A 26,569-nucleotide genomic window follows, 5' to 3' on the forward strand; every position below is an offset into this window, starting at 1 on the left:
GAGAGAGAGAGAGGGGTGGGGAATCTGAGGATGGAGAGAGAGAGCGGGAGAGGGGAATCTGAGGATGGAGAGGAGAGAGAGGGAGGGGTGGGGAATCTGAGGATGGAGAGGAGAGAGAGAGGGAGGGGTGGGGAATCTGTGGATGAAGAGGAGAGAGGGAGGGGTGGGGAATCTGAGGATGGAGAGGAGAGAGAGGGAGGGGTGGGGAATCTGAGGATGGAGAGGAGAGAGAGAGAGAGAGGGAGGGAGGGAGGGGTGGGGTGGGGAATCTGTGTATGAAGAAGAGAGAGGGAGGGGTGGGGAATCTGAGGATGGAGAGGAGAGAGAGGGAGGGGTGGGGAATCTGAGGATGGAGAGGAGAGAGAGGGAGGGGTGGGGAATCTGAGGATGGAGAGGAGAGAGGGGTGGGGAATCTGAGGATGGAGAGGAGAGAGAGGGAGGGGTGGGGAATCTGAGGATGGAGAGGAAGGGAAGAGGGAGACAGGCTGTGTATGTGTGAATGAGTATGGTGTAATTGGAAGTGTGTGTGTGTGTGTGAGAGTGGTGTGACGTGTGATGTGTGAACCAGTAGGCTAAAGCTGCTGTTGCCTGCTTTATTAATCTCATCAGTTACTTTTGGACATGATAAAGGGCCCTGACTCTGCCCTGTAAATTATAGATGAGGACAAGCTGGCTATGCTTGTGTGTGTGTGTGTGTGTGTGTGTGTGTGTGTGTGTGTGTGTGTGTGTGTGTGTGTGTGTGTGTGTGTGTGTGTTTGCTGGCTGCCAAGGTAACAGTGTAGTTATATAGTCAGGTTACAGACAGTCCAGTTGTACTGCAGGCATCTCAGGTTGGTTTATTACGTAATCATCCTCTGTCCCTGTAGTTAACAGTCAAAGCCATTTCTGCATCAGAGGCTGCGCCTGTAAACCCAGAGGCCACCAACTGCCCTAGCCACTCAGTAGAGCCATTAAAGTCTGCAGAGAGAGGAGACTTGGAGCTCTCTTTCATGCGTCTTTTGTCCTTTCCTCCTATCCAGTTATTTTTCTCAATGCCGGAATGGGTTAGAGGGCGCACAGACTGGGGAATGGGTTAGAGGGCGCACAGACTGGGGAATGGGTTAGAGGGCGCACAGACTGGGGAATGGGTTAGAGGGCACACAGACTGGGGAATGGGTTAGAGGGCGCACAGACTCGCACGGCCACGCAAGAATGTGCGCATGCAGGCACAAGTGCACGCACACACACACACACACACACACACACACACACACACACACACACACACACACACACACACAGACAGTCCTAGAAATGGAGCTTGTGTTTACATTACAAGAGATGAGATTATGATGATGTATTACCGTGTGATAAAACAATTACCACTCAATAAAATGATCAATATCTATCTTACTAACTATACGTTGCTATGAGATTCACCATAAACTTGGCTGAGCTCATACTGTCCTATCAGACATACATGAGTCATTTACTCTAGTGTAAATTGAATTGAAAACATTCTCTTTGAAGTGACATTCTCAATATCTTACATGTTTCTGTCTGTCTCTGTGTCTCTCTCTCTGTCTGTCTCTGTGTCTCGCTCTCTATTTGTCTCTGTGTTTGTCTCTCTCTCTCTGTGTGTGTGTGTGTCCAGGCGGAGTGCGGCAGTGATGGGAACAACATCCTCAGCCTCCCGGTACCGATGCGGCGGGGGGGCTCAGAGTCCAACCTGGTGTCTGACGGGGGCGTGGGCCTGGACTTCACTAAGGGCCGTCTGGCCATCGACAGCCTGCAGCAGAAGATACTCAAGGTGAGTGTGTGTGTTGCGTCCGCGTGTGTGTGAGAGAGAGCGAGAGCATTGGCCCATCTGTGTGTTAGTCTCTGTGTTGACTCGTTGATCTCCCCCAAGGTGACAGAGCAGATCAAGGTGGAACAGACAGCCAGGGACCAGAACGTGGCAGAGTACCTCAAACTGGTCAACAACGCTGACAAGCAGCAGGTGGCACGCATACGGCAGGTCAGTCCAATTACATCCCACTGATTTCTCCTTTTATGATGCTATATAACTGCATCTGCCAAGTGCGCTGAATGTTTACAAGCCACTTTTTAAAGAAAATGCAGCAATTATAGCAGTATCTTTAATTTGACCCTTTGCCTCTCCTGTGGGTCTGCCAGGTGTTTGAGAAGAAGAACCAGAAGTCTGCCCACAGCATCGCCCAGCTGCAGAGGAAGCTGGAGCAGTACCACCGCCGTATGAAGGAGGAGGCCAACGGGGCCAAGCACCCGCCCAGGGATGCCCGGGGAGAGGGGGGGAAGGAGGGCCAAAAGGACGGCAGCCTGCGGGACGTCAGCTCGGCCAGCGTGCGCAACCCAGCAATGGACAAGGTCAAGACCATTGGCCCAGGGGTCTCCCTCTCGCCCCCCTTCTTCTTCAACAAGTCGCGGGAGTTCGCCAACCTCATCCGCAACAAGTTCGGCAGCGCCGACAACATTGCCCACATGAAGAGCTCCATGGAGACGGGGGCGGGGCTCCAGGCGGAAGGCGGGGCCCGGGCACTGAGCGGCAGCGCCACCACGATTGCCAAGGCCAAGTACCCCAGCGACGACGAATGTTCCACGGGGACCTCTGTGTCGGCCGACTCCAACGGGAACCCGGCGGGGGGGTCGGGGTTGGGGTCAGGGGGTGGGCCGGGGAGGTCGGACTCTCAGGGGAGGCTGGGGGAGGTGCTGGAGGAGGTCAGGGAGATTAGGGAGGCCCAGGCACAGCTGGCCGAGGACATGGAGTCACTGAAAAGCCAGTTCAAGAGAGACTACAGCTTCATCACACAGACGCTGCAGGAGGAGAGATACAGGTTGGTGCAGACACAATGGCATACACACACACAGACCCACACACACAAATCAATACAGCAAGCAAAAACACACAAGCACAAACACACCCTCATTTCTGGGTATACAATAACCTAATCTTTCAGACACTTCTCCCCATGAGTCTTCCTCCATACAGACGTACCAACAACATCCTCCTTACAGACGCACCAACAACATCCTCCTTACAGACGCACCAACAACATCCTCCATGCAGACGCACCAACAACATCCTCCATGCAGACGCACCAACAACATCCTCCATGCAGACGCACCATCAACATCCTCCATGCAGACGCACCAACAACATCCTCCATGCAGACGCACCAACAACATCCTCCATGCAGACGCACCAACAACATCCTCCATGCAGACGCACCAACAACATCCTCCATGCAGACGCACCAACAACATCCTCCATGCAGACGCACCAACAACATCCTCCATGCAGACGCACCAACAACATCCTCCATGCAGACGCACCAACAACATCCTCCATGCAGACGCACCAACAACATCCTCCATGCAGACGCACCATCAACATCCTCCATGCAGACGCACCAACAACATCCTCCATACAGACGCACCATCAACATCCTCCATGCAGACGCACCATCAACATCCTCCATGCAGACGCACCAACAACATCCTCCATGCAGACGCACCAACAACATCCTCCATGCAGACGCACCATCAACATCCTCCATGCAGACGCACAATCAACATCCTCCATGCAGACGCACCAACAACATCCTCCATGCAGACGCACCAACAACATCCTCCATACAGACCACCATCGTTCAAGCTGTTTCACTTTATGATTATCTAGGCCTGCTTCACTTTTTCCAACCTTGAACCATAATCTTGTTTTTAATATTGTTGGCTGTTGATACTGTCAATTTAGGGCTGATGTATCAACACGCTTATGTAGATAATGCTTCACACACCACAAACAGAGAACACACACACACATTGTTGAAGGAAGAGATGGACACATAGGTTTGCTTTGGAATTGAAGCTGTGCATTCAATATTAAGACTCGTCATTCTTTCCCCCCTGCTCTCTCTCTATCCCCCCCCGTTCTCCCGCTCCCTAATAGGTTTGAGCGGTTAGAGGACCAGTTAAATGACCTGACAGAGTTGCACCAGCATGAGACCAGTAACCTGAAGCAGGAGCTGGCCAGCATCGAGGAGAAGGTGGCCTACCAGGCCTACGAGAGAGCTAGGGACATCCAGGTATGTATACACACACACAGAGATCTACAAACATGCCCTCTACAAACATGCCCCCTACACATCTATCTAAGCTGTATATAGTCAGTAACTTTAAGCCTGTGTGTCAAATGTTAACTGAATGCGGGTGTTTTTCTGTGTTTACAGGAGGCTCTGGAGTCGTGTCAGACACGTGTCTCTAAGCTGGAGCTCCAGCAGCAGCAGCAGCAGACAGTACAGGTGGAGAACACAGACGCCAAGGTGATGCTGGGGAAATGCATCAACATCATGCTGGCCATCGTCACGGTGATCCTGGTGTGCGTTTCCACGGCGGCCAAGTTCACCGCGCCCCTCCTGCGAAGCCGCGTGCACCTGGCACTCACCTGCGTGGGTTTGTCCCTACTGGCAGTCATCTGGAAGAACTGGGAGCACCTGCAGTGTGCCCTGGAACGCATGCTCCTCCCACACTGAGCTAGACTCCTCCCATGTTAAGCTAGGCTCCACCCAGTCTGAGTTTGTCCCCCTCACAATGTGGGTTTGGCGCGTCCCACACTGAGTTTGGGACTTTGGAACTCTGTGATGTTGTCATAGCGATAGATTAAATGTGCGGGGTTTACAATGTAGCCTTACACCCCAACACCCTCGTGTCTCTCCCCCTCTCTGTTTTTTGGAGTTTGGACAAAACTCCTTGAGGGAAATTGTTTCCAAACGATGCCAGTGTGCCACTACAGTACAAATTACAGGAAAGCAAGACATCTGGGACTGACCAATCAGATGGTGGCTACAGAGGAAGCAGGACCAGGCACATACAGTATTATTGGGGACACTGATCTTTGTGTGGTTGTCAATCTCAATAGGACATTGAACTGCACTATGCAGGTGGTAAGCTTATGTATAACCTTTAAGAGAAACAAGGGGTTCACTGATTGGTTCCTTGTCTTTTGCGGAGTCGTACTTACGTCACCTTTATTACACTAACACACTGACAGTATTAAAAACTAATTCTCCCAGAAGACCTCTGGTTCTGATCCACACACAGTCTCACTCCCATCCCCCCAAGCCACCATGATACACATTCATCCACACACACACTGAGAGGAATGTGACTTGTGTGTCTGTATGTACAGGGGGTGGGGGTGTTCTCCATATGAGAGCGCTTTGTCTGTGTGGACCTATACTGTACTGTGTGGACCTATACTGTACTGTTAAGTGATGAAATGTTTTATAATTGGAAAAAAAAGACAGGACAATTGATTTTTAAGTGTAATATTTTATTAATTGTTCTCTTTTTGTGTGTGTGTGTGTGTGTGTGTGTGCGTGTGTGTGTGTGTGTGTGTGTGCGCCCGTGAAGGGTGGTTCATTTTTTTTACAAAGGAATGTGTACTGGATTGCGGGTTTGTGGATAAATGGTGTCTTATGTACTTTATATAGTCTATTAACAGATGCAGTGGAACTGCCACGGGTCTAGTCTATAAGGGGTGAATTCACCCCAAGAGTTATGTATTCTCTCTCCCATAGGAAATACATAGACTGACCCTTTAGCCGCTAACATGCTAACTGTGAGTGATATCGTCTGATGGATCTGGGGGGAAGTAACCTCAGACGTGACACACACAAACCTCATTTGTGATTCGTCCTTTAATATTGATGATAATGTCATTTTTGTGAAATAGGAATTAAGCTCTGTTCAGAGTGGGCTGAACAAAGGAATTGATTTATACCAAATGGTTCAGACAGATTAGAACACTAAGTTTTATGCGTTTTCTCTGAAATGTTTCATATTTTTTGCCTTTTTACAATGAGAACCGAACAAAATGAACATTCTAAATGCCTTTGATGCTATCGTCTGATTGGACAGAGATGGGAGGGTTAGGTGGGAAGTGAGCGATGCAGCTCTGGCCCCACCCACTCTGTAAGCTACTTATCACTGTGATGATTATGATGATGATAGGGGCCAGGCCTGATGCCTTTTCAATGCAGCTTCTGTGTTAAACCTGATATTTTCTGTGCTTTGGTCTCTGTCTCTTTAAAAAGCCAAATTTGGGTCTATGTGGCTGGCTGGCACCTTGAGTAATATAGTATGTCATGTCCTGAACTATTGATATTTACACTGTCCATTGGTTACTCAAGAGTTCTGGCTCTATCCCAATTCCTGAAACTATTCCCTGTGTCTGGAGAGGGAGCCATATCCCAGATTCACAGCCCAGGGCCTATAATTCCAGTGTCTAGATTCTGGTATGTTATCCCGACGCAGTAGCATTGCACGCTGTTAGGTTTAATCCGGTTATGGTTTTCCAAAACACACTTTTTAAAATGAGAACAAAATTAAATCCTCTTCCTTTTCTAGAAACATTGAGTCTTTTATCGTAGAGCTCTTCTCATCTTATCCTCTGAAGATTCATCAGAGTATTTCTACCCTGAACTGATCTCTTGATCAGGTCATCAATTGTACTTTATCTACCAGAGATGATGATGCAAGGAGTGAGGGCTCTGCACAGAAGGTGACGTTATTAACCTTTTAATCTGTTTATCAATATGTTCTGTGTAGATGCATGGCTGTGGGGAGATGTTTTAGGTTGGGGGTGCTGTTGACAGGGGTGGGGAAGTATTTTTCTGTGCTCTTACAGTGCTGTCGACAGGAGTAATAAATTACACATTTTAGATTACACACACACAGTGCATTCAAAGTATTCAAACCCTTTGACTTTTCCCAAATTTTGTTACATTACAGCCTTATTTTAAAATAGATTAAATTGTCAAATGTGTCTCAAGCTACACACAATACCCCATAATGACAAAGAGAAAATAGGTTTTCAAATGTATTCAAAATAAAAAACTGAAATATTTACTTAAGTATTCAGACCCTTTCCTATGAGACTCTAAATTGAGCTCAGGTGCATCCTGTTTCCATTGATCATCCTTGAGATGTTTCTACAACTTCATTGGAGTCCACCTGTGGTAAATTCAATTGATTGGACATGATTTGGAAAGGAACACACCTGTCTATATAAGGTCCCACAGTTGACAGTGCATGTCAGAGCAAAAACCAAGCCATAAGGTTGAAGGAATTGTACGTAGAGCTCCGAGACAGAATTGTGTTGAGGCACAGATCTGGGGAAGGGTATCGAAAAATGTCTGCAGCATTGAAGGTCCCCAAGAAGACAGTGGCCATCATTCTTAAATGGAAGAAGTTTGGAACAACCAAGACACTTCCTAGAGCTGGCCGCCCGGCCAAACTGAGCAATCGTAGGAGAAGTGTTTTGGTCGTGGAAGTGACCAAGAATCTGATGGTCACTGACAGAGCGCTAGAGTTGCTCTGCGAAGATGGGAGAACCTTCCAGAAGGACAACCATCTCTGCAGCACTCCACCAATCAGGTCTTTGTGGTAGAGTGACCAGATGGAAGCCACTCCTCAGTAAAATGCACATGACAGCCCGCTTGGAGTTTGCCAAAAAGCACCTAAAGACTCTCAGACCATGAGAAACAAGATTCTCTGGTCTGATGAAACCAAGATTGAACTCTGGCCTGAATGCCAAGCGTCACGTCTGGAGGAAACCTGGCACCATCCCTACGGTGAAGCATGGTGGTGGCAGACTCATGCTGTAGGGATGTTTTTCAGCTGCAGGGACTGGGAGACTAGTCAGGATTGAGGGGAAAGCTGAACGGAGCAAAGTACAGAGATCCTTCATGAAAACCTGCTCAGGACCTAAGACTGGGGTGAGGGTTCACCTTCCAACAGGACAACGACCCTAAGCACACAGCCAAGACAGCGCAGGAGTGGATTCAGGATAAGTCTCTGAATGTCCTTGAGTGGCCCGGACTTGAACCCGATCGAACATCTCTGGAGAGACCTTACAATGACTGTGCAGCGACGCTCTCCATCCAACCTGACAGAGCTTGAGAGGATCTGCAGATAAGAATGGAAGAAACTCCCCAAATACAGGTGTGCCAAGCTTGTAGCGTCATACCCAAGAAGACATGGCTGTAATCGCTGCCAAAGATGCTTCAGCAAAGTACTGAATAAAGGGTCTGACTACTTACATAAATGTGATATTTCAGTGTTTATTTTTTTTATAAATTTGCTAACATTTCTAAAAACCTGTTTTTGCTTTGTCATTATTGGGTATTGTGTGTGGATTTGGGGGAGGGGGGGCAAATTAATCAATTTTAGAATAAGGCTGTAATGTAACAATGTGGAAAGTCGAGGGGTCTGAATACTTACCCTCAGCACCCCTCTCTAGCTTATGAACCAAATGGCACTGTACACGATTTCACAACAAACCACTAGTCTGAATGATATTGTGAAGAAGCAGTGACCAGTGGCATTTGTTTAGCTTAAATCTAGTGACATTAATAATGTGTACATGTTGTTTTGCATACAGTGAGGGTGTTCAAACTCTCTTGGGCATCATTCAGGTTTTATCCAATTCCCCCTGGGCAAACTTCATTATTTAGCTTGTACTCCAGTGCGTTTTGAAGTACCTTGTTTCTGCCAACTCCCATCAACTAGCTGGCAGCAGCTCCAAGGTCTGGGAACTGGGAGCTTCATTAAAGGCCCAGTGCAGCCACAAATTAGATTTTTCTGTGTTTTATATATTTCCACACTGAGGTTGGGATAAAACTGCAATGATAATGCCCATTTAGTGTAAGAGCTGTTTGAAAAGACTGCCTGAAATTTCTGCCTGTTTTGGTGGGATGGAGTTTTGGCCAATTGGTTAATAGAGCAATAAGAAATAGTTCCAAACCTCACTGCCAATAACAGCTAATTTTACAATTTTACCTCTCCAAGCACACCACTCCGACAATCCGGGCAAAATGATTGCTTGAGAAACGGCTTTTTACCAAGAAGCTTTTTCTTTTTCACCATTGTTTTAAATAAAAATCAGTGAAGTAGTTAATTGTCACACAAACGATTTGATATTGAGATAAATATGGCTGCAATGGACCTTTAAACCATCTGCGCTGTGCCACTGCGGCTTAAAGTGTGTATGTGCTACCACTTAGTGGTGAGTCTACAGTAATGCAGCAGAATTAGGGTGCAATTCAACAACATAACCCTAGGGGGGGAAGTAAACACTTTGATAGTCGCTGGATCCACAAGCTGTACCTTCCCCCAATTTAACTCAGACCTGCATAATTATACTCAACAAAAATATAAACGCAACATGTAAAGTGTTGGTCCCATGTTTAATAAGCTAAAATAAAAGATCACAGGTATTTTCCGTACGCACCAAAAGCTTATTTCTCAAGTTTTGTGGACAAATTTGTTTACATCCCTGTTAGTGAGCATTTCTCTTTTGCCAAGATATGCCACACATGTCAGGTGTAAACGCAGATTATACACTGCTCAAAAAAATAAAGGGAACACTAAAATAACACATCCTAGATCTGAATGAATGAAATATTCTTATTAAATACTTTTTTCTTTACATAGTTGAATGTGCTGACAACAAAATCACACAAAAATTATCAATGGAAATCAAATTTATCAACCCATGGAGGCCTGGATTTGGAGTCACACTCAAAATTAAAGTGGAAAACCACACTACAGGCTGATCCAACTTTGATGTAATGTCCTTAAAACTAGTCAAAATGAGGCTCAGTAGTGTGTGTGGCCTCCACGTGCCTGTATGACCTCCCTACAATGCCTGGGCATGCTCCTGGTGAGGTGGCGGATGGTCTCCTGAGGGATCTCCTCCCAGACCTGGACTAAAGCATCTGCCAACTCCTGGACAGTCTGTGGTGCAACGTGGCGTTGGTGGATGGAGCGAGACATGATGTCCCAGATGTGCTCAATTGGATTCAGGTCTGGGGAACGGGCGGGCCAGTCCATAGCATCAATGCCTTCCTCTTGCAGGAACTGCTGACACACTCCAGCCACATGAGGTCTAGCATTGTCTTGCATTAGGAGGAACGCAGGGCCAACCGCACCAGCATATGGTCTCACAAGGGGTCTGAGGATCTCATCTCGGTACCTAATGGCAGTCAGGCTACCTCTGGCGAGCACATGGAGGGCTGTGCATCCCCCCAAAGAAATGCCACCCCACACCATGACTGACCCACCGCCAAACCGGTTATGCTGGAGGATGTTGCAGGCAGCAGAACGTTCTCCACGGCGTCTCCAGACTCTGTCAAGTCTGTCACATGTGCTCATGTGCTCAGTGTGAACCTGCTTTCATCTGTGAAGAGCACAGGGCGCCAGTGGTGAATTTGCCAATCTTGGTGTTCTCTGGCAAGTGGACGTCGGGCCCTCATACCACCCTCATGGAGTCTGTTTCTGACCTTTGAGCAGACACATGCACATTTGTGGCCTGCTGAAGGTCATTTTGCAGGGCTCTGGCAGTGCTCCTCCTTGCACAAAGGCGGAGGTAGCGGTCCTGCTGCTGGGTTGTTGCCCTCCTACGGCCTCCTCCACGTCTCCTGATGTACTGGCCTGTCTCCTGGTAGCGCCTCCATGCTCTGGACACTACGCTGACAGACACAGCAAACCTTCTTGCCACAGCTCGCATTGATGTGCCATCCTGGATGAGCTGCACTACCTGAGCCACTTGTGTGGGTTGTAGACTCCGTCTCATGCTACCACTAGAGTGAAAGCACCGCCAGCATTCAAAAGTGACCAAAACATCAGCCAGGAAGCATAGGAACTGAGAAGTCTGTGGTCACCACCTGCAGAACCACTCCTTTATTGGGGGTGTCTTGCTAATTGCCTATAATTTCCACCTGTTGTCTATTCCATTTGCACAACAGCATGTGAAATTTATTGTCAATCAGTGTTGCTTCCTAAGTGGACAGTTTGATTTCACAGAAGTGTGATTGACTTGGAGTTACATTGTGTTGTTTAAGTGTTCCCTTTATTTTTTTGAGCAGTGTAGTTTTTCAAATGAACCTCTGACTCCTTCCAGTCGCTATGCGGTCGATACTTTAAAAAAGTACATTCTTTAAACCCATATAGTGTACCTATGTTTGCCCTCTGTTGCGTACCTTTGTTTGCTGAAATCCATACTTTTTAATATAACGTTAAACAAATGCAACCTCATTGAGATTCAATTGGCACAGGGACATGCTGAGTTGACATCTTAGAGCAATTGCAGTGAGGAAACAGTAGGTGGTTGTATTTGATTAACGTTTTATTAAAAACGTATGGATTTCTTCAAACAAAGATAGGCATGCAACAACAGAGGATAAACATAGGTACAGGGTAAGGGTTTAAGAGTACATTTTTTAAGCATGGACTGCAGAGACTCCAAGGAGTCGGAGGTTAATTTTAATAACTCTAGTCTGCACTCAACTCCCTGGAGGAGTTGATACAATTGGCTTTGTCAAAGAGGAATGCCGCGTTCAAAACAACTGGGAACTATGGAATCTCTGACTTCAGTGCTTTCATGACAACTTGGAACTCAGAAAAAAACGAGCTCCGACAAATGAAAAAAATAAAAGGCCACTCTAAATTGTGCAATTTTGTCACACAACACAATGCCACAGGTGTCTCAAGTTCAAAAGTAACGTACAATTGGAATGCTGACTGCATGAATGGCCACCAGAGCTGTTGCCAGATAATTTTATGTTAATTTCTCTACCATAAACTGCTTCCAACGTCATTTTAGATAATTTGGCAGTACGTCCAACCGGCCTGACAACCACAGACCACGTGTAACCATGCCGCGTTCAAAACAATTGGGAACTCGGGATCCCTGACTTCAGTGCTTCCAAGACAACTTGGAACTCAGGAAAGAAACGAGCTCAAACTAGGAAAAATCGTTTTGAAAGCTCACACAACTCGGAATTCGAGGTCGGGAACTCCGGCCTCTTCCTCGAGTTCCGACTTTCCGACCTGAAGATCACTAACCTCGTGGTTTTTGAAGTTCCCAGTTGTCTTGAAAGCACTATAAACCGTGGACATTCAACATTTGCACATGCTGAAAATGCCTGAGCTCAAAAGTATTACAAGTAATTTGGCCTTATCAGGGAGCTTTGGAATATTCTGAGTTAGTAGATGGAGTCCGATTTCATTGACGAAATGTATACATTTTTTGTTGTTGCCCTAAACGATTTATTTTATATCTCGGTGTAACGTAAACTCACTCACTTTTGCACATCGCCTTGGTCCGCACAATTTACCTTATTTTAGCTGTAACGATTGTTCTCCTCCTCGTCTGAGGAGGAGCAGGGATCGGACCAAAACGCAGCTTTTGTGGAATACATAATGAATTTATTTAAACAAGACGAACACGAAGCCCACTTGATAAATTACAAAATAAATTAAAAACGACGTAGACCGACCTGGACATAAGAACTTACATAACACGAAGAACGCACGAACAGGAACAGACTAAACAAACGAAACAGTCCCGTGTGGTACATACACAGACACAGAAGACAATCACCCACCAACAAACGATGTGAACAGCCTACCTTAATATGGTTCTCAATCAGAGGAAACGTCAAACACCTGCCCCTGATTGAGAACCATATAAGGCTAATTAACAAATGAACCTACACAAGAAACGAATAACATAGACTGCCCACCCAGCTCACGTCCTGACCAACTAAACAAAGCTAAACAAAGGAAAATAAGGTCAGGAACGTGACATTAGCACCCAAAAAACGTAATACTTCCAGATCAACTGTAATGTCAATACCATTGTAAAGCACAATTTCTCCACTTTCCAACAGAATCAATTACATGAACTCCACGCTGCCCGTTTCTGCATGATTCAAGAAGGCAACGAGCTCCGTCGGGTCTTTTTAAAAATGGCGGGTGGGGAAGCGAAACTAATGCGTGGTAGTGAGAAGGAGAGATGTGTGTGGCAAAACTGCTTTTTTTCACTCGATCTGTCCAACTTATCACCTCTAAAGTGTAAATAAAACACTATAAAGAGTTTATATAATGTGTCATTACATACTTATTTGAAGGTTTGTGTCGAATTTGAATCGTTTTTTAGGGCGGTGCTAAAGTGATCTTCAGAAGTTAACAGGGGCTTTGAGAGTCATGATGCTCGCAGTGATGACGCATAAAATGACTAGGTATCCCCCTTACCCCATCACTGTCCATTTCTTGTTTTTAAACGATGAGAGAAGTGCTGCACCTGTTGGAGAGAGATTGTAAGACAGAAATAGTTGCTTTATGCGTGCTGTACGTTACGGCATGACACGTCAAGATGTAACGGAGAGTCAGTTTTTTCTACTTTTCTCCAATACTATAGAGCCATTACCATGTCGATCAACGCTTGAATAGAAACGTAGTTCATACCCCAGATTTTGAAGTCAACACAGTCGCTACAGTCCCATTAGTTTTCTTTGCAGCCTCGTTTGAATGTCGCAGCAAATTTGTACGGAATGGGTTGAGTGTACTACAACGGAAACAAACGTATTATTGGTAAAACGAAAGTTAGATGATACAAACCGCAATGATTTAATGATGGTTGAAATTATTTTCTCCTGTGTACATTTGCTCTATTAGGGGACTGCAATAATAGTAGTGGAAGGTAAGCATACATATATATGATGTACAGAAAGTTTTTTGTCCAAATTAATTTACATTAATTGTTATTCTAACATTTAGTTCATGCCCTCCATGATCACTTTAGAAGGGGTCCAAAATCGGGCAGCGTTGTCTAACATTTTTATTGCTTTGGGGAGGGTTCTGTGGTTTTTGATGGGCACAGGGGATGGTAGTGCTTTTTCCCCCTGGTTTACATTGACCCGTTTGAAGGTTTTACTTCAACATTTCTTGCAACCTACCAACATTTCCTCATCTGCTTACATGCGCCACTCCTATATCAGTGTTGATGGTACTTTTTAAACTTTTTTGTTTATTGTTTTTTACTTAACACGTATTTTTCTTAAACCTGCATTGTTGGTTAAGGGCTTGTAAGTAATCATTTCACTGTAAGGTCTACACCTGTTGTATTCGGCGCATGTGACAAATAACATGTGATTTGATACTGCAGTGAAAATCCTATTTGAATAACGGCACAAAAGCCCTGTGATTTAAAAAAAAATATTTCATTCCATTCAGATCATTTCAAATCAAATCCAATTTTATTTGTCACATACACGTGTTTAGCAGATGTTATTGCTGGTTTAGCGAAATGCTTTGAGTCTACTCTCGACAGTTTATTAGGTATAGAACACATAGTAGCATGCCAGTCTGGCTGTATTTTAAGTTTTGATACTCTGATGCCTTGTCTTTTGCGGATTATCATTCTCTCCCAAATCGTTTTATAATAATATAACCGCATCCTTCCAGCAGGCACAGTCATTCAAGAAAGCATAATACCTGCTCTCTCAAGTGCAAGCTAACTAGCTAAATTACCATACATGTTTAATGCTTTTCGACCTGTCCCCAAATTAATGTAATTGGTTCAGAGTTTGTTTTGATATTTTAACCTGCGTGTCGTGATCGCGTTTGGTGTGGGGGGGTAAAATAAATGAATGCACGATAGCGCACGATGGCGCACGCGCGCAGCCGGTTTGGGCAAGGTGTTAGGCTATAACTAGCAATGCAAATGGCTCTGAGATTCTAATAATATTACTACACAGATCATACACGTAACGTTACCTAGCTAGCCAGCCAGCCAGCCAGCCAGCTAACATTAGCTAGCTAGCTAACAGTACACTTTAACTTGAAATGAAAACAACTTTCTGACAAAATTAGAAACAACCAAATACAGACATTTGAAGGAGATGTATCTTCTGCTTGGATAGTTCCATCTGTACTACTGACTTAGTCTTTAATTCCAGTTTGTCTACAAATGTATAATTGATATGTTGGATTCGTGTCTCCATCTCAACCAAAAATCTAAGTTAAAGAATAGGACTAAATCAAACTTTTGCTATGAGAGATGGGTTTATTTACAGAGCAATTCAGTTGAGAAATTCCTGTTCACATATCAGTGCAACATAATGTAAAGTGTGACCTAGGTTTTTCGGAAATTGTTGAATGAATCCCACATTCTCAACCATTTGAGACAGAAATCACTCTTATGGGATAGGCCTTTTCACACTGCCTCATCATTATTAGTTTCACAATCTACCATTTTATTTTCTACAGCCAACTATGGAAGGTTTGTTTTAAGCTGGTATTTAAAAATATATATATATTTTTTACTAATCTCACTTCTGCAGAAAGTGTCTCACTGTGAGTAATAGGTTCCCAAATGGCCTCACAATCGACCATTTCTTTATTTCTCTCCTCTGAAATGGTATTACTGTGAAACACACTTCCTCTTTTCTAGTAATTGTCAGGTGATTGGCAGAATGAGTCAGAAACGCTGTTGTAGTTTAGCTGTGAATGTCTTGAGATAAAGGCCACCCTCCAGAGTTGTTCTGATACTCTCACTGGAAGTTTTTAACATATTTATAAACTTTATATTAAAAGGGCAAATATGAAAATATATGCTGACTATTACTTGTTTATACATACTGTACAAAAAACACCAGTGCAATTCAGTGATCTCTAATTGTCTCCATTTTTTCAAACAGCTATTTACTCTATTGCAAAAGTGATTTTTAATTGTGTTTGTTTGTCAACACAACCAAATATGAACATTTGAAGGAGAATTATATTCTGCTTGGATAGTTCCATCAGTGCCACTGACTTAGTCTGGCTTTAATTACAGTTTGTCTACAAATTAATAATTGATATGTTGGATTCACATCTCCATCTCAACCAAAAATCTAAGTTAAAGAGTTGGACAAAATCAAATCAAACTTTAAATGCACTTTCAATAAAGTTTGATGGCGTTTAGTCATATTATTTTACTTTGATTTTTGGTTGAGATGGAGATGTGAGCAACATATTAACTTTGAAATCAACCAAATCTTAAACCCTTAGGCCTATATTTATTGTCTATTTTTAGTTGAATCCTGGGTTAGAATAGAAACAATAGCTTTTGATGACTTCGCAAATGCTATAGCCTAAATAGTATCATTTAATGATATATGATTCACTCAAGTATGGTTACATTTCATTTGATCAGTTAAATCTTCTCTCTGAAATGACTTCGATAGTGAATGATATTATATTTTTAATTGGAGCATGTGTAATAATCATTCTCACGATAGCACATTGGTAGTAGTCAGTGACAAATATCAAACATAAGCAGGGCTGGGCTTGATTAAAACCCTGGATGGAAAACCAAATGGTAGCTGTAGATATATTAATTCTCCAGTAGGAGGTGCTGCCCAGCCTATAGTTTTTTTCTTATAGTGGAAATAACTTTGTTTCAAAGGTACAAATTCAAAATATTTCATACGAAGTTTGACAATGTTGAAAATTGGTTACCATGATGACATAATCCTGTGGTTGAAATTTCACCCTCAAAACAACAGTTTACGTTGATGACTTTTTGCAAATCCAATGTATTTTAAACATAGATTCCATGTCACAATACGTTGACAAATTACATTGAAACAACGTTGATTCAACCAGTTTGTGCCCAGTAGGTATGCTTTCCTTATTGGTTGTGGTGCATTGGTACGAAACCTGTTGGTGGAAAATTTGTTGCAAATATAATTATAGCATAAACATTTTGAAAATCAGATTTCCATTTAGCTGATCATTGTCTGCAGCTGGTTCTGGTCGTAGTGTAGGTCTAATGAAACAGGAAGGGAGAGTTAATTTGTCCGTGATGGTCGGCAAACCCTCAACCTTCTGGCCCGTAGCCATCGACTGTGCCACAAAAGCATGCTGAAGTGGCAAAGTTGATATCCAGGTTTATAAACACAGGGTCGCTGCAGTTATTGTTATTTGTGGACATACATTTTTTTTTGTTAACTCTATAAGGGAGAGGGTGTTCACTTTTTCTGCAGTACAAGGGGAGGGTCGTTTGAAAATATTAACATTGGGGAGGGGTGCATTTCTTTTATGGCACCTCGAGTTGTTTGTTTGTTTACGGTGAGGAATGAGATCTGGCTGTTCTTTGTCAAGGGGTACTGCAAACAAGGAGGTAAAGTTAAAGAGGGAGAGCGTTGCTGGGATGTTTAATTTTCCCACGTTTGCTTTGGTAGAACACCTGAGATCAGGGGAACTTTTTTCCCCTTTTTTTACTCAGGCAGAATCCAGGATAGCTGGCTGGATATGAGTTTATCTAGATCTAAAGGTTGTCAGTAGATACACAATACCATATCCTCCTCATAGGACAACATACAACCATGTACTGTACATCCACAATAATGCACTATGTTGTGCTTTATTTGATAAACCTTTCAAAGCAACAGTAGAAGACTAGCATCGATTTTGTGAATGGAGGCCATGGCAAGATATTCTGTTGTCCTTCTGGCTAACACGAGTCTCATGACACACTGTTACATAACTGTAACGTCTGTTATATAAACCTAACGTCTGTTCAGATTAATGCCGGAGCATCCACTATAAAAGGCCCTACAATTGGGAAGTGAAGAACGTTCAGACGTCGTTTGCTCTGCCAGAAAAACAACGATCTAGAGAGACTTCTGTGACCCTTCTAAGATACAAAGGTGCAGTATGTTATATCATATTCAACTAGATACAAATATTTCAAAGTGTGAATGAAGTACATTCTTGGTATTGGAATTGGCAATGGGGATTGGTTGCTTTACCATTGGCATTTTCTTATGGCTTCCCAGCGAGGGATCCAAGTGTGTACAGTTTGAAGCCATGAGCCTTGGATTCAGTGAAGTTCACCGTCCCTCCACAGTTTCCTCTGTGACCGAGCCCATGTGCGTACTCACCACAGAGTGGGCGTGGTTCTGGGAGGACGAGTACGGCAAATGGGTCCAGTACGCATCCATCGTAAGTGGTGTAAAACACTCAAACAGGCTGATGTGTTATGAGGACAATAATAGAGATAGTAAACTGTTATTCCCCTTGAATTTGAGTTTTTTTTCTATAAATCACAGAAAGAGATGCACAGATTGTCATCCATCACCAGTGAAGACCTTGAGAAAAGGTTCCAGGAGGATCAAAGTGCTGTGGTGAAGTTCACTGCAGGCCAGCAGTCTTATGAGCTGAGTTTCAGAGGTATAACACATCAACACTCTTGCACAAAATATATTTAATTTACAACAGACATGGTTCAAATAGTTATTCTCATAATTACAGACATGATGCAAAAAAACAAAAGATACGGTACTGTAAGGATGGTCAGGCGTCATCCTGTGTTTGTTTCAACTGCAGACAGCAGGTAATGTACGGATGAGGAGGAACTAAGAGGATGGTCACCATGTTCTGTATTTAACCTAATAAACACTCACAATTGCATAATCAATATTTGGATAATAAGTGGAGAAATAAATATAGGTATTCAATTGAGCTACTTATTTTCTTAGTGTTGTATGTCATGTTTCCTTCTATATTTATCCTCAGGACAAATAGAACATGCAACTCCTCTCAGAATTTCAGAGATGTTCCTGGATTTTGGGACAAGTCTGCCATACCTGACATTGGATATAAGGTCACTTGTTTACATGTGGTTATTCTGCTTAGGCTTACAGGAAGGTTAGTGTTCAACGTTTTGTTTAAGCAGTGACAACTATTTTGTTTTCCCCTCCTGCAGACAGTCACTCTCCTGAGTTCTGACAGGGACTATCAGAAGGTCCAGAGACTTTTCAACAACACCATGAGGGGCTTCCAAATCACCAGCATCGAGAGGGTCCAAAACAGGGACCTCTGGGAAGTCTTCCAGTGGTATGTTTACATCAACTCTCACACACAATCCTAGCATGTTACTTCCAAACTACTATGTAAAGCCTGGCTTGAACAAGATTATGAGGAAGCAGCTAATGTTTTTACCCCTGTTTTTTTAGGAAAAGAGATTTAATGAAGAAAAACAATTGGGGTAAAAACAGCAAGGAGCTACATCTCTTCCACGGAACGGACCCAAAACACGTAGACGCCATTTGCAGAGATAACTTCGACTGGAGGCTGTGTGGAACCAATGGAACTGTGTATGGCGAAGGTACCTCATGTTAACCAACTGTCAGAAGTGTAGTCAGATTTTAGAAGCAGTCATGATCTCATTATAGTCTGTCACTTTGTTTTACTGATGATCTTCTCTGTTTGTTTAAGGGAGTTACTTTGCCAGGGATGCCAAGTACTCACACTGCTTCATCAGCCACTCAGGAGTGAGGTCCATGTTTGTTTGTCGGGTGCTTGTTGGTGACTACACACGAGGGAACTCGGACCTCCGTCGCCCCCCTCCAAAAGGCGAGGGAAATCCCACTTTCTATGACAGCTGTGTGGACAATGTCCTGAACCCATCCATATATGTGGTGTTTGAAAAGCACCAGGTGTACCCTGAGTTCCTCATCAGGTATGATGATGGCGTCATGCACTTGTCCTCTTCGGCTCCAGCTCCTCCCAAAACTGTCTCTATCCAATCCACTTACATAGTCCAATACCCAACATCCAACCGGATTCAAGCAGCAGCTGCTGCTACGCTGTCAAACTCTCGAGTTCCATCCACTTCCACTTTGAATCCATCTCAAGCAGCCACCACTTTCTCTAATCCAACCAATTCTCTTCCCCCTTCACGTCTCCCAAAACCTGCCCAAACCTCATTGGGATTCAGTCAATCTGCAGTCATCATGAAGCCAGCCCCAAGTTCTCAATTGGTGGATACCACCCTAGGCCAAGCTAATTGGTCTTACATTCCCTCATTCAGCAAACTCCCTCATAAACTTATTACCCAAGCCAGCACCCCCTCTCGTACACCCACTATCCCACCCAGCACCCCCTCTTGTACACCCACTACCCCCTCTTATACACTACCTACCCCAGCCAGTACCCCCTCTTATACACGCATTACCCCAGCTAGTACCCTGTCTTATACACGCGTTACCCCAGCCAGTACCCCCTCTCGTAAACGCACTACCCCAGCCAGTACCCCCTCTCGTACACCCACTACCCCAGCTAGTACCCTGTCTTATACACGCGTTACCCCAGCCAGTACCCCCTCTCGTACACGCATTACCCCAGCCAGTACCCCCTCTCGTACACCCACTACCCCAGCCAGTACCCCCTCTCGTACACGCATTACCCCAGCCAGTACCCCCTCTCGTACACCCACTACCCCAGCCAGTACCCCCTCTCGTACACCCACTACCCCAGCCAGTATCCCCTCTCGTACACCCACTACCCCAGCCAGTACCCCCTCTCGCACACTCACTCCCCCAGCCAGTACCCCCTCTCGTACACCCACTACCCCCTCTCGTACACCCACTACCCCCTCTCGTACACCCACTACCCCAGCCAGTACCCCCTCTCGCACACTCACTCCCTCAGTCAGTGCCCCCTCTCGCACACTCATTACCCCTGGCACTGCCCACACTCGCACACTCACTCGCTCAAGCAACCCCTTTCGCACACTCACTACCCCTGCCAGCCCCCCTTCTCGCACACTTTCCCGTTCAACTGACACACCCGCTCAGGCTCACACCAGCTCAACGACCACTACTCACAGTCTCCCTGCCAGCAGTACCTCTCACTCACTATCCCCTTCATACTCATTGAGCACACCTTACCACACACCTTCTCACTCATCATACACCCCCACTTCCACAGACTCTTCCACGCTTTTGGGGTCTCACCACTCCACATCGACCACTACTTCTGACACATCTGCTACTATCACATCATCTAGAGTGCAGGAGTTAATTAAACATTTTGGTGGTCAAAGCTCAACCTGTTGACAATTTGTAGTGTTTCTGAATGATAATTGCATTTTCATGTTAAATATGCATAGTTGGTGTGTTAAACCCTTGCAACCCTTACAACAAACCAGAATGATGTTCAACACAGGAGGTTGGTGACACCTTAATTTGGGAGAACAGTCTTGTGGTAATGACTGGAGTGGAATAGGTGGAATGGTATCAAACTCATAGTTTCCAGGTGTTTGATGCCATTCAATTTCCTTCGTTTTGGCCATTATTATGAGTCGTTCTCCCCTCAGCAGTCTTCTGTGACGTTCAACTAGTAAAAAGGAATATCATGAGCACGTTTCCTTTACTCTGGGACTTCTGGTCTGCTGACACATTTTGTAAAGTAGTTGGATTTCTGTGTTTTCTGTGTATTCAACTAAATAAACTAAATGACCAATAGAAAGTAATTGACTGGATGTTTGTTTGACTAATGGTGTGGAGTAATGCAGAAGAAGTAGGGTGCAGTTCAGCAACATCACCCCTAGGGGGAAGAAAACACCTTAAAAAGTATACTTTTTTTTTTTTAATGCAGTTGTGCATTCAGAAACAACCATGACTGCATTTACACAGGCAGCCCAATTCTGATTATTTTGTCAACACTGTCTGAACTACATGATATGCCATTTATCAGACTCTTTTATCCAAAGTGATTTACAGACATGCATGCATTCACTTTACGTATGGGTGGTCCAGGGAATAAAAACCACTACCCTGGTATTACATGCGCCATGCTCTACCAACAGCTAAAAAGGACACATTTTAAAATAAAGTCCATAAATACAATTTATTTATACATAAAAAGGTAATTTCCCCCTAAATTTCAAAAGAAAAAATTGACTACCAAGATTTATAGATTATCTAGTGATGCCATAGATTTACTTTTTGCTTTCATTTTAGTAAACTGTGATCTTCTTGTCCTTGATGGAGGTGCGCGTGGTATGGAGGTCATAGAGCCGACCCAGGGTGGTGGATGAGAGACGTAAGTCATCAGACCTGGCTGAAACAATGGATGTGTCAAGGAGTTCAGGGAGCCAAACTGTGCAGAAGCATGTGTCAAGGTAGGCCTGGGGGTTCTCTGTCCTGTTGGGCAAGGAGATCTGAACCTTGCATTGTTGGGCAGCACAGGGGTGGCTTGTGAGTGTAGCATGACTGGAATAGGTTGCCAGTGCATTTTGTGGTGGCTCTGGTTTTGGACAAAGTTAGATGATGGAACATAGGTCTCAGGCCTGGACCCTTCCCTGTACTGAATAAGGTACTCTGGGTAAACCTGGTGCTTCCCGACCACCATAAATACAGAGGGGTTGTAGATATCATCCACACAGCTGTCATAGGAAATGGTGTGACTTCCATCTTTTGAAGGGGGGCAGAGGTAGCTGGAGTGTCCTTGCGTGTAATTTCCCACCAGCACACGACAAACAAACATGGACCTGACTCCTGACTGGCTGGTGTAGCTGTGGGAGAACTTGGCATCCTTAGAAAAGTAGCTTCCTGGAAAGAGATGGGTTAGAATTAGAACAATCACAGTGACAGTGTGACATTACAAAGACATTTGTTCTGTCAACTTTTCCACTGTATTTCCACAATGTGACGTGAAAGAATAGAAAAAAAGGTGTTGTCCAATGCCATTTCCACGTAACATAACAAATTCTTATATAAACTTAATCTATTAAATATCACATAAAATACAGAACTCACCTTGCCCATAGGGTGTTCCTTGTGTTCCACCGATCCTCCAGTCTATGTTCTGCAGGCATATAGCGTCCACGTGTTTGGAGTCTGTTCCATGGAAGAGCTGCTTCTCATTGTCCTTCCCTGCGTTTGTCTTTCTCATCACATCTCCTTGCCTTGGGAGAGGAACAACAGATTCATTTGTCAGTATCTTTATTGGCATGCCACCTCAGCATTTGCGAGTGTCTGCTCGTTTGCTACTAGAATCTAAGTACCAGTTACCATTAACATGTTACATCTGTTTGTATATGTTATGTTGTAACTGCTTTGATTAATGCAGACAATATGAACATATTTCTTGGGTAGATTACATTTCTTTTGGCATGAGGAGTTGTGATTCTTACCACGAAAAGACCTCCCACAGGATCCGATTCTGCACCCTCTCAATACTCTTCACACTGAAGCCAGTCATAGTATGATGGAAAAGATCCAGAATATTCTTGTGCTCAGCTGAGGAACTCTGCAGAGCAACCCTCTAGAGAGAATGCATTTGAAAAGAACATACCTTTACCAATGTAATAGCTTTATAATGCACTGCCTTCTGACCAGATTGAAGATCTTATGAGTTAAAAAGTGATAATGAACCTTGAATCCAGTTTCAGGTACTGAAGATTTATCCCAGTGACTGGGTAAAGCTTTGGATTTCAGCAGGCAGTCATCAGAGTCTTTTTTGCTGAGGATGAGTAGAGAAAGTTAGACAGCATTATAATAAAATACAATCAGTACAGTATAATCTTATCCACCTGGCAGCTCTCTCTCCTAATTCATATCCAATAGCAAAGTGATCCCGGGGACCGAGGTTACTGTAGTCTACTCTACAAGGTCTCTTACCAAAGCGTGTTACTAGCATCATTAGTATGCCCGATTGCCTGGATGTTGCGGTAGGTGGACAATATGGATGCCACCAGTTCATTAGGTACTCCCCTCTGCTGCAGGGTGTTGAGTGGGTGGGGCTCGTAGAAGTCGTGAGACCTGCCACAGTCCACGTCTGCAGCACAGGTTCCTGTAATGTAGCGCTCACAGACGTGGAGTCTTCTGCAGCTCCCTTTGTCAGGACAATAGCCATACTCTCCACTACCTTTGTTGTATGTGAAGCAAACCTGGAGACAAATACAGACCACTCCTGATGAGGGCTTGATAAGGACATTGGATAAGTGCAAACTCTGTTTAAGTGCATCAGTCCCAATTCAAATACATCATTTTTATAGATATTCAAATTCCCAATTAAAATACATCATTTTTACACGCTCAGTTTAGTACACATACTTGGATGATAGCCTCAAGTCTGTGCATTCATCAGTAGTAAATTTGGACGTGGGGAAATACACATTGAATATACAATGCCTGTGAATCAAAAGTAAGAATCAGCTCATGTTCCCTGCTGGCGTTGCATCTTTAAGTGTGAATTCAATGTAATTGAAAAGTGGCTGACATAAACATTCGGAAAGTATTCAGACCCCTTGACTTTTTCCACATTGTGTTACGTTACAGCCTTATTCTAAAATTGATTAATTATTTTTCCCCCCTCATCAATCTACACCCAATACCGACAAAGCAAAAACAGGTTTTTAGAAAAATACGGAAATATGTCATTTACATAATTATTCAGACCCTTTACTCAGTACATTGTTGAAGCATCTTTGGCAGCGATTACAGCCTTGAGTCTTCTCCCATTCTTCTCTGCAGATCCTCTCAAGCTCTGGCAGGTTGGATCGGGAGCATCTATGCACAGCTATTTTCAAGTCTCTCCAGAGATGTTAGATCGGGTTCAAGTCCGGGCTATGGCTGGGCCACTCAAGGACATTCAGAGACTTGTCCCGAAGCCACCCCTGCGTTGTCTTGGCTGTGTACTTAGGGTCGTTGTCCTGTTGGAAGGTGAACCTTCGCCCCAGTCTGAGGTCCTGAGCACTCTGGAGCAGGTTTTCATCAAGGATCTCTCTGTACTTGCTCCATTCATCTTTCCCTCGATCCTGACTAGTCTCCCAGTCCCTGACACTTAAAAACATCCCCAAAGCATGATTCTGCCACCACCATGCTTCACCGTAGGGATGGCGCCAGGTTTCCTTCAGTCGTGACGCTTGGCATTCAGGCCAAATAGTTCAATCTTGGATGTCATCAGACCAGATAATCTTGTTTCTCTTGGTCTGAGAGTCCTTTAGGTGCCTTTTGGCAAATTCCAAGCAGGCTGTTATGGGCCTTTTACTGAGGAGTGGCTTCCATCTGGCTACTCTACCACAAAGGCCTGATTGGTGGAGTGCTGCAGAGATGGTTGTCCTTCTGGAAGGTTCTCCCATCTCCACAGAGGAACTCTGGAGCTCTGTCAGAGTGACCATCGGGTTCTTGGTCACCTCCCTGACCAAGGCCCTTCTTCTCTAATTGCTCAGCTTGGATGGGCGTGCAGCTCTAGGAAAAGTCTTGGTGGTTCCAAACTTCTTCCATTTAAGAATGATGGCGGCTCTCTCTCTCTAATTCCTTCCACCTCATGGCTTGGTTTTGGATCTGACATGCACTGCCAACAGTGTGACCTTATATAGACAGGTGTGTGCCTTTTCAAATCATGTCCAATCAATTGAATTTACCACAGGGGGACTCCAATCAAGTTGTAGAGACATCTCAAGGATGATCAATGGAAACAGGATGCATGTGAGCTCAATTTAGAGTCTCATAGCAAAGGGTCTGAATGCGTTTGTAAAAAAGGTATTTCTGCTTTTTCTTTTTAATGCATTTGTAAAAATGTCTAAACTGTTTTTTCTTCGTCATTATGGGGTATTGTGTGTAGTTTATTGAGGATAATTATTTTTAATTTTTTTAGAATAAGGCTGTGACGTAACAAAATGTGGAAAAAGTCAAGGGATCTGAATCCTTCCCGAATGCCTATAACGCACATACTGGGGGTAAAAGGGCGTTGTCATTCTGCAGCAGTAATGTACAAAGCTCCTTCCTGTCCAGTTCCTCCAGATAATGCTCTCTCAGGACTCTGATGTTATGCTCTGATGTCATCTCATGGCAGAGACGGCATCCTTGTCTGGAAATCACAAGAACGAGAGGCGATTTCTTATTAAGCTCTTTAAAACATATATTAGGTTTTCCTTAAATGTCAAATCTACAAACTGCCATGAACCTGTAGCAATTGACATTTGTACTGTAGTGCATTACCTGTCACATTCTGTAAGTCCACATGAATTTAGAACATTTCAGAAATAATAGTAGAATTAATAGAAGTAATATGACGGGTAAATAACTTCCGGAGTAAAAACAAACAGTAAAGTAAAAAAAGTTTACCTCTCATTGGATGGACATGTTCCATACAGATAAAACTTACACAGGTGTAAATTGCTGCAGCCACTACATCCATTAGCTCTGCATAACCTCATCTTCGTCTTGGCAACTATCAGTTTGTTTCCCTTAGAGACAGCCCTGGTAAACATCTCCTGATTCCCTAAAACACTTTCCAGGTCATCTTCCATCGTGCTAATGTTGGCATGTAATTCTCCCAGCTCAAAGGACCCATCATGGGCACAGAGGACCTTGTAGATCAGAGCTGTTGTATCCATGTCAGTCACCATAGGACACCTGGCTGTTGGCACTCGCAAAACTGTACATATATTGTCAAATCTGAAGTAGAACTTTGCCCTTCATTAACTACAAAACAGGTGACCAGCATGCGACAAAACCATTTCTGACTAAATGAAACTTACAGCATATGTAACCACTCCCCTATTATGAAGGTAGCCAAGTATAACAAACAGGCAATGGAACACACTGACAGAACACACCCTTTTAAATACGTCACATTGAACTCTGTCCCAGTGGCATGTGGAACCTTCATTTACATCACAATAGGCCTGCTAGACACACAGGAGCAGCAGTAGTGAGTCATTGATTCAGTTTAATGTCAATAAAGACATTTCTGACATTGTGTTGTGGAAATTCAGTCCTGAGAGAGACTTGGTCATTTCTTCAAACAATCATCTTAATTTAATATTGATTAATTATTGCAATAATGAGACCGTCAGCCCACCAGTCTTTACTGGCTGAGAGTCTGAATCATACACATAATGCACAGTTCATATAGCTAATACCCAAAATGCTTGGTTCCACCC

The 26,569-nt window shown here is 44.0% G+C and overlaps 3 protein-coding genes across 10 annotated transcripts in view; 2 read left to right on the forward strand and 1 right to left on the reverse strand.

Annotated features, from left to right (window-relative positions):
- LOC139565695 (transmembrane and coiled-coil domain protein 3-like) overlaps positions 1 to 6,906 on the forward strand; it is a 66,018-nt gene extending 59,112 nt beyond the window's left edge. For all 3 annotated transcript variants that reach the window (XM_071386198.1, XM_071386199.1, XM_071386197.1), the window contains 5 exons: positions 1,634 to 1,789; positions 1,889 to 1,996; positions 2,155 to 2,831; positions 3,947 to 4,082; positions 4,227 to 6,906. In XM_071386198.1, the coding sequence (XP_071242299.1) occupies positions 1,634 to 1,789; positions 1,889 to 1,996; positions 2,155 to 2,831; positions 3,947 to 4,082; positions 4,227 to 4,529 (1,380 nt within the window). In that variant the 3' untranslated portion in view covers positions 4,530 to 6,906. The remainder of the gene's footprint in view (positions 1 to 1,633; positions 1,790 to 1,888; positions 1,997 to 2,154; positions 2,832 to 3,946; positions 4,083 to 4,226) is intronic.
- A 6,249-nt stretch (positions 6,907 to 13,155) lies between these two features.
- On the forward strand, positions 13,156 to 21,141 carry LOC139565680 (uncharacterized protein DKFZp434B061-like). Of its 3 annotated transcripts, none has more exons than XM_071386176.1 (9): positions 13,156 to 13,543; positions 17,412 to 17,537; positions 17,738 to 17,832; positions 17,940 to 18,060; positions 18,142 to 18,223; positions 18,406 to 18,493; positions 18,596 to 18,726; positions 18,846 to 18,997; positions 19,108 to 21,141. In XM_071386176.1, exons 3-9 carry the CDS (start codon positions 17,758 to 17,760, stop codon positions 20,727 to 20,729), a joined length of 2,271 nt encoding a protein of 756 aa, XP_071242277.1. In that variant the 5' UTR covers positions 13,156 to 13,543; positions 17,412 to 17,537; positions 17,738 to 17,757; the 3' UTR covers positions 20,730 to 21,141. The 3 variants fall into 3 exon arrangements, with proteins under 3 accessions (XP_071242277.1, XP_071242276.1, XP_071242275.1); XM_071386175.1 differs by having other exon boundaries at positions 13,157 to 13,543; positions 17,667 to 17,832; XM_071386174.1 differs by lacking the exons at positions 13,156 to 13,543; positions 17,412 to 17,537 and having other exon boundaries at positions 17,558 to 17,832.
- A 102-nt stretch (positions 21,142 to 21,243) lies between these two features.
- Positions 21,244 to 26,174, reverse strand: LOC139565681 (protein mono-ADP-ribosyltransferase PARP12-like). 4 transcript variants are annotated; one of them, XM_071386178.1, is made up of 7 exons: positions 25,749 to 26,174; positions 25,356 to 25,491; positions 23,298 to 23,566; positions 23,052 to 23,139; positions 22,811 to 22,941; positions 22,434 to 22,582; positions 21,244 to 22,226 (listed from the first exon to the last, which is right to left on the reverse strand). In XM_071386178.1, the coding sequence occupies exons 1-7, from the start codon at positions 26,030 to 26,032 to the stop codon at positions 21,586 to 21,588; spliced, it is 1,698 nt and encodes a 565-aa protein (XP_071242279.1). In that variant the 5' UTR covers positions 26,033 to 26,174; the 3' UTR covers positions 21,244 to 21,585. The 4 variants fall into 4 exon arrangements, with proteins under 4 accessions (XP_071242279.1, XP_071242280.1, XP_071242282.1 ...); XM_071386179.1 differs by having other exon boundaries at positions 25,789 to 26,170; XM_071386181.1 differs by lacking the exon at positions 25,749 to 26,174 and adding an exon at positions 23,733 to 23,810 and having other exon boundaries at positions 25,356 to 25,465.
- Between the last annotated feature and the right edge of the window lie 395 nt (positions 26,175 to 26,569).

The sequence above is a fragment of the Salvelinus alpinus genome, chromosome 37 (genome assembly GCF_045679555.1).
Source record: "Salvelinus alpinus chromosome 37, SLU_Salpinus.1, whole genome shotgun sequence".
Lineage (NCBI taxonomy): Eukaryota > Metazoa > Chordata > Actinopteri > Salmoniformes > Salmonidae > Salvelinus > Salvelinus alpinus.

Coding starts and splice junctions, on each gene's coding strand:
- LOC139565680 (XM_071386174.1), top strand. CDS start 17,620: ATGGGGATTGGTTGCTTTACCATTGGCATTTTCTTATGGCTTCCCAGC. Junction 18,061..18,141: donor TTATGAGCTGAGTTTCAGAG/GTATAACACATC, acceptor TCATAATTACAG/ACATGATGCAAAAAAACAAA. Junction 18,998..19,107: donor TGGAACTGTGTATGGCGAAG/GTACCTCATGTT, acceptor TGTTTGTTTAAG/GGAGTTACTTTGCCAGGGAT.
- LOC139565681 (XM_071386178.1), bottom strand. CDS start 26,032: ATGGTGACTGACATGGATACAACAGCTCTGATCTACAAGGTCCTCTGT. Junction 22,942..23,051: donor TACCTGAAACTGGATTCAAG/GTTCATTATCAC, acceptor CATTCTCTCTAG/AGGGTTGCTCTGCAGAGTTC. Junction 22,583..22,810: donor CTGTGGGAGGTCTTTTCGTG/GTAAGAATCACA, acceptor TCCTCTCCCAAG/GCAAGGAGATGTGATGAGAA.